Here is a 7,710-nt window from a genome sequence, read left to right as displayed (position 1 = left end):
GTTGCGGTCAAAGCTTTATTATACTCCAATTCCAGGCGAAATTTATATTATACGATAAACATATTTTTTGATATAATGCACACAGCGTATGTATGTGGGAACACCACTACTTATCTGTAAAGTTTATAAATAAAATAGATTAAATTGTATACTCCGATCATAGTTTTGAATATTGCTTTCATTGTGCTTACGTCTTTTGATACGGTAAAACATAAAAATGAATTCGAAAAATATGTTGAGTGAAAAATTAAAACCATTACGGGTCGTTAATAATTATAAATTTCGATTCTATCGTACACTAGCGAATGACGTACAACGGTGGGTATGTTGTAAAAAAAACATGTAATGCGGCTATAAAATACGATGTTAATGGTACTATTTGTGAACAAAATACAACACATAATCATGAACCAGATGATCTTCAATCAATATTACGGCAAAAGGTTAGTAACAGTGTTAAACGTAAGGCAGTAGAGCAGTTTAGTGAGCGCCCTTCTAAAATTATTCATTCTGAGATGTCAAGTACAGCACTAAGTGTACTCGACTCAAATGATATTTCTTTGATTAGGAAAAATATACATACTGCACGAATGAATATTTATCCGAAGTTGCCACGTGACTTTCCACAATTGCATGCGACGCTTCCTGACGTAATGAATAAAAATACTGACGAAAAATAATGAAAAATGGATTTTTATAAATGATGTTCAGAACAATATAGTGTGTTTTACAACTCAGATAAATCTTGATTTTCTTAAGCAATGTGATTCAATTTTTATGGATGGTACTTTTTCAAGTTGTCCTTTTCCTTTTAAGCAATTTTTTGTAATTCATGGATTTAAAAATAGCTCATATATACCATTGTTTTTTTCGTTATTGCCTAGTAAATGTCATAATGCGTACAAGACTGTATTAAATCATCTCAAAAATCATTTATGTGACTATATCCCAAATAGAGTTTTCAGTGACTTCGAACAGGCTATTCACACAGCAATTAAAGACGTGTGGCCTACTACAAATTTGAAAGCATGCCGTTTTCACCTAGGGCAAGCATGGTTTCGCAAAATGTAGTCATTAGGTCTAGCAAAACCATATATGAAACCCGGTGAAATGTCCGAATATTTGAAACTTTTTTTCGGACTTCCGTTTCTACGACCAGATGAAGTTGACGATTGTTTTGTCACAGATATTATGGCTCTTCTTCCACCTAATAATTCAAAATTGACTGCATTTACAGACTATATTTTAGAAGTGTATGTAAGGGAAGATTCGAGATATCCACCGTCATTATGGACTGAATGTTCGTCTTCAATAACACGAACAACCAATGCATGCGAAAGCTTTCATTCAAAGCTCAATAGCATGTTTTACCACTCTCACCCTAATATTTTTATATTTATTGACGCTTTAAATGAAATTCAAACGAATGGCTATTTAAAAATGAATTGTACAAAAACCAGTCGTGTTAATAAAATTTCAATAGAAAAAGAGCATTTTTTAGCGCAACAAATACAGTATTACGAAGAAGGCGAAATAAATCGGCTTGAATATCTAAAGTCGATTTCCTTTAAATTTATACCTACAAAATTTTAAAATTTATAAATACTATATTTTAACACAATTTATATAATAATTATTATTTGACAGTATTGTACATATTATATTATATTATACTTTGACACAAGTTTAACCACGTAATTTAAACATAAATATCAACATTTTTAACCATACCTACACAATAAATAATAGTGTAGACAGTCTTAAGTCTGTTATCTTTTCGATATAAATGGGAAGGAAAATGTTGATTAATACATTTTTCTAAATTAAATAAGTAAACCAAATATTAATTTCATAGTTATTATTATTTGAGTGACCGCAACTAGTATGTAACCTTTTTGGTGGTCGACCGCAACTAGTATGTAACCTTTTTGAGGGGGGACCGCAACTAGTATGTAATTTTTGATAATGACCGCAACTAGTACACACCGTTTGAAATTATAAAACAATACATTTTGTTTTCCAGCACATTTTTTATGTGCCCATTTCTTACATGAAGTACACTCAATTCAATCTTCTCCCTTGCGACTCTTTGAATAAGCTCCCAAACAAACTATACAAAAGTAATCATCCTCTTCATCAGAACTTACTATATTAGTCTTAGGTTTTGATTTTTCCTTAGGCTTATTTTTGGTGTTCAATTCTACAAAGTTTCTTTTCTTTTAATTTCAAATTTTTGGCTTCCTTTTTTCTATTACTTTTTTCTTGTTCTTTTCTTAATTTTTCTTTTTCTGGTGTATTAGTTAGTATTGTAGATTTAATTTTTTTTCTTGCACGGTTATTTTTTTCTATCTCCTGCTTTTGGAAAAGGTCTGATTTCACTAGGTGTTACTATTTCAGGTATACTTGTGGATAAATTAAGACTTTATGGTTTATTGACTGTTAATGGTGGTTGTGTATTGGACGTTAAATTAATGTCTATGTTTTGAGCTTGAATAATTATTGGCTGTTCAGTATTATGGTTTTCACCATCTGCAGTATATGTTCTATCAGTAACAGAAGAACTTAAATAATCTTCATCTGTAAAAATATTTCTATTATATGGCCAAATTCCTGTTTTTTTATATCCAGAAAGTATATTTTCTGGAGTAGCTGCCAATGGAAGAGTCTCTTTTACTATAGTTGGTATATTATAAATACTAATTGGAACACCTGGGTGCGAGTCCATCCAACCACTTGCTGCAGTATAATAAAATGTTTTGAAAGGACCATATACTGATACATCTAATGGCTGTAAGTGGTTTGTTGTATGTGGAAGAAACGATAATAAAATTATACCATTATCTATGCAAAAATCAAGTACAATAACTGATAAATGTGAAACATGATTATCCAACAATAATAGTACAGGAGATGATGGACTACAGCGAATATGTTTTTGAAAATGTTGGACAAACTGGAGAAATGATGAAGCAGTTACTTGGGATGACTTGTTCCAATACAACCAATAGGCCCATTATTAATAAAATGACTCTTAAAGTTAACTCTTGGGAAAATAAGCATAGGTGGTAATGAGTTACCAATGGCATTAACAACAAAGACCATTGTAACTGTTTTGCCTTTTTCTCCTGATGTAGCTCTACCTACTTGTTTTTTACCCTTTTCAGCAATTATTTTTGTTGGTTTTTGAATTGTTGTTAGCCCGGTTTCATCAACATTCCACACACATTACCATCAAATTTTATTTTTGGTATAAAGAATGCAAATTATCAAAAAATATACCAACATTATTTTTATTAAAACTTGTAATTCGTTCAAGGCTAGTAGCTTCAGAAGAACGTAAGGACAAATTAGGTTCTCTTTTTAAAAATGATGAAAACCAATCTTTAGAAGCTTCTTTATAAGTATTCCAGCTTTCAGGATATGAAACATTGTTTAATTTTGCATATTCATATGCTAATTTTTTTACATTTGAAGGAGTTAAACCATAGTATATTCTAGAACAATGAACTAAATAAATTGATAATTGATTTTCTAATTCATCGGAAAATATTTTTCTAGGTTTTGCATAACCAACAAGTGTACAGTTTTTATCGATTCTAGGACATTTCGGCACAGCCGTTTCGGCACGGCTGTTTCGGCACGAAGACATATCGGCACTGGCTATTTCGGCGCGACGTTATTTTTTAAACAAAGAATATTACTATAACTATTATGAAAAATAACCGTAATAAAATCGTCAAAAGTACAAACCAGTCTTAAGTTAAATATAGCAAATATTATGTAATGTAAAAACCATCTATATTGGTAAGATAAAGGTAGGTATCTACAGCAGTTAAGATAAACCGATGAATTTGTAAATGTGTAATGTATCGACTATAAAGCAATCGGTGTAATCCAGTCTAATACTTGATCTATCATAATTTTCGTACAAAAATGTTTAATTAAAATGTCTAAGTTACTATCAAATCGCGGACGTGAAATTTTACCAATAGACGGTTTCATGTATATTTTTGATAAATTTAATTATAACCATACAAAGCGATTTTGGAGGTGTTGCAATAAAGATATATGTAATTGTCGAATTCATACTGGAATCGATGATTATATTATTCAAAAATAAATTAATGATCATACGCATGATTCGGAGGCGGCTAAAATTGAAGTAGAGGCTGAAATTACAAAAATAAAGACACGTGCATTTCAAACAATGGAGCCTACATCAGTTGTAATAAACAAATGTGTTGGACCGTTATCGGAAGCAGCTGAAGTAAGTACAAATTTCAAACAGCTTTTTATTTTTATAAGGCCCGTTAATTCAAATTTAGGAACGATAATAATCCGACGAACGCGGATTCCGGTTCGAGTCTCTCTAGTCCAAACAAGTATTTTTTTTTAATTAAATTATTTAAAAAGATATTTTTTGTTATTTACATTCAGGCCACTTTGCCAAATAATTCAACATTGAAAAAAAACGGTTCGTCAAAAACGTCAAGAAATCCAAATGGCACCACATAATCCAATTGACCTAACTACACTAGACATCCCACCCGCTTATACTATGTATTCTCCATCAAACGGTAATGAGGAAAAATTTTTACAAAGTGATAGTGGTCCGGGTCCTAAAAGAATATTAATTTTTGCTCAATCTAAGAGTCTTTATATTTTGGAGAATTCGAATACTTAGTACATGGATGGCACATTTAAAGTTGCACCTCCATTATTTAGTCAAGTTTATGTAATAGCGGAATATTTACACAGTATTCTGCCTATGGTATTTATTTTACTCCCTGATAAACAATTAGTGACATATTATCAGATGTTTTTAATGCTAAAAAATTTAAGATCGGCTATAAAACCTAAATCAATTTCATGCGATTTTAAACAAGCTGCCATAAAATCAATAAAAAAAATAATTTCCTGTTGTTAAAATATATAGGTGTTTATTTCATTTGTCGAAAAATTTTAAAAACTCGATACAATAATGACGTTGTTTTTTCTATATCAATTAAAATGATAATTTCATTAGCTTTTGTAAGATTAGAGAACCTAGATTTTGCAGTTGATTTATTGGCTCAAAATATCGATGAAGAGTTAAATAATTTATTAGAATGGTTCAAAGATAATTATATAGGTCGAACTAACCGTAATGGTCGGGGAAGAAGAAATGCGCGTTTTCCTCCAGAAATTTGGAATCTTTATGATAGTTTTAAATTCTGAAAATAGAACAAATAATCATGCTGAGGCAGCAAATAGGAAATTAAATATTGAAATGGGAGTATGTGGGCCAACAATTTGGACATTTATAAATTGCTTGAGAAGAGTTCAAACAGGCCACGATTTTTCCATAACGCAACTAATTGCTGGAGGCAGTCTCCCTAAAAAATAAAAAAAATACACTGACCTAAATCGTCGATTATATAAATAGTAAGCGAATATAATAAAAGAAATTGCATTGATTATTTGAAGGGAATCGCACATAATATTTCTTTAAAATAAATTTTAATTTTATATTATTAACATTTTGTGCGTTGTAATTAAAAAGCAAGTCGAGGCACAAAATTTACTTTTGATAACAAAATACAAAAATATGTCGTTAATTCTATATACATTGACGCGGTCCCGCGTAATATCTGTTTGAATCCAAACGGCCTTTACGCGGAAAACCGCGGAACGAATTCTCTATCCAACCGCCAGCGACGACAGACGACGCCGACGCACGATAACGGCGTCGGAACGTCTTGACCGCCGATACCGCGAACCGGTCCGACGACCGGAGTTTAGTGATGGGCGGTATTGAATAATTTGTACTATCGATTATTATTCGATTATTCATATAAACTTTCGAATAATATTATGCAAGACTGAATAATAAAAACTATCGAATAATCTGTCCCCCCAGGGGGGGTGCTAAGTAATTAGCACTACGGGTTTGGCGAACCCGGGGCCCCGAGCTACGAGCTGGCTTTAGCCAGCTGGCTCGATCTGGTCCTCCAGGTTGGGGGTTTGGCGACGGGCTAACAACCCGTCACTGTAAAAAATCTAATTGTTAAGAAACCAAAACTAAAGCCTCGGGACAGAGATCTGGACAAAACACAACGGAAACGGCCTGGACTACAAGGATTTAGGATTGGCACTTGGAATGTAAGAACGTTATATAAAGCAGGAGCGCTTAATACACTAATCAATACAATAGATAGATATAAGGCAAATATAGTAGCGTTACAAGAAACGAGATGGCAAGGCGAAGGATGTATAGCAACATGTAACATGACATTATTCTATGGTGGTGTAACAACAAATAGACATGAAAATGGTGTGGGTTTCCTTGTACACAATAGCCTAATACCATGGGTTAAACAATTCAAGGCTATTAATGACCGAATATGTTACATCCGGATTAATATGAACCACCGAGACATGATTATTATTTGCGCATACGCACCCACCGAATCAGGAAATAAAGAAGTGAAAGATGCCTTCTATGAAGAGCTGGAACAAGTATATGACACTATACCAAGTCATTGCATTAAAGTATTATTGGGAGATATGAACGCTCAAGTGGGTAAAGAAAATACATACAAAACGACGATTGGAGAACATAGCTTACATGACCGAAGCAACGATAACGGAGTAAGATTAATTAACTTTGCAATACGTAAAAATATGGTAGTAAGCAGTACAAGATTCCCGCGGAAAAATATCCATAAAGAAACGTGGCTATCCCCGGGAGGCAGGTATAGTAGTCAAATTGATCATGTCCTCATAGAAAATAAACATAAAACGATTATAAAAAATGTCAAAAGCTACAGAGGAGCAGACGCAGACACAGACCATTACTTAATCCTAATTGACTTCAGAGTAAAGATGTCAATGGAATGGAAAAAGAAACAAAAAATACTTGAAAAATATGATGTGGATAAATTAAAAAACAAGGAAACATTACAGACATATCAAGAAACAGTGACAAATCTCTTAGGAAGAAGAGAGGGCTTCGACACAGAACAGATTGAAGAATCATGGATAGCAGTTAAGACCTCAATAACGGAATCAGCAGAAAAAGTTATCCAACTTACACAAAGAAAAAAAACAAAGAAATGGTTTAATGATAATTGCAAGCAAGTAATCAGGGAACGTAATGAAGCTAGAATCAAAGCAATACACACACCAACTCCAGAGAACATAAGGGACTTCGAAAACAAAAGAAGAGAAGTGAATACACTGATAAGAAAAGAAAAGAGGATAGCAGAAAAAGAACGATTAGAAGACATCGAAAACCTTAAACACAACCCCAGAGAATTCTTCAAACGTTGCAAAACATTTAAAAATGGATTTGTGCCTAATATACGGATGATAGAAGATAATAATGGTACCCTAATTACAAAACCGGAAAATATTGCCGAGGAATTTAGATCGTACTTTGAAAAAATCCTTAACAGAGACTCAACAACAGGAATAGGTGAACAAGACGACACCTTATACTACACAGCGGAACCAGAAGTACCAAGTCCTAGTCTAGAAGAGATACAGTATGCGATACAAACTCTAAAAAATAATAAGTCTCCAGGAGATGATAAAATTGCCGCTGAGTTACTGAAGTTAGGAGGACAAAACTTAACAAAAAACTTACATGACCTAATTCAACAGATATGGATAAAGGAAAAGATACCAAAAGAATGGAATGAGTCATTGATATGTCCAATTTTCAAAAAA

General features: G+C 32.7%; 1 protein-coding gene across 1 annotated transcript; it reads left to right on the top strand.

Moving 5' to 3' along the window:
• Positions 1-5,146: 5,146 nt before the first annotated feature.
• Positions 5,147-7,682, top strand: LOC112603784 (the record flags this gene model as incomplete). The annotated part of the gene is made up of 3 exons (XM_025352525.1): positions 5,147-5,275; positions 6,052-6,858; positions 6,946-7,682. Coding segments are annotated over exons 1-3 (1,673 nt in total), but the record flags the coding sequence as incomplete, so codon positions are not given.
• Positions 7,683-7,710: the final 28 nt, after the last annotated feature.

This window comes from Melanaphis sacchari, unplaced genomic scaffold (assembly GCF_002803265.2).
Source record: "Melanaphis sacchari strain LSU unplaced genomic scaffold, SCAv2.0 Contig1118_pilon_pilon, whole genome shotgun sequence".
Taxonomy (NCBI): domain Eukaryota; kingdom Metazoa; phylum Arthropoda; class Insecta; order Hemiptera; family Aphididae; genus Melanaphis; species Melanaphis sacchari.
The sequence above is the reverse complement of the archived record's forward strand: the minus strand, read 5'-3'. Positions and strand labels throughout refer to the sequence as shown.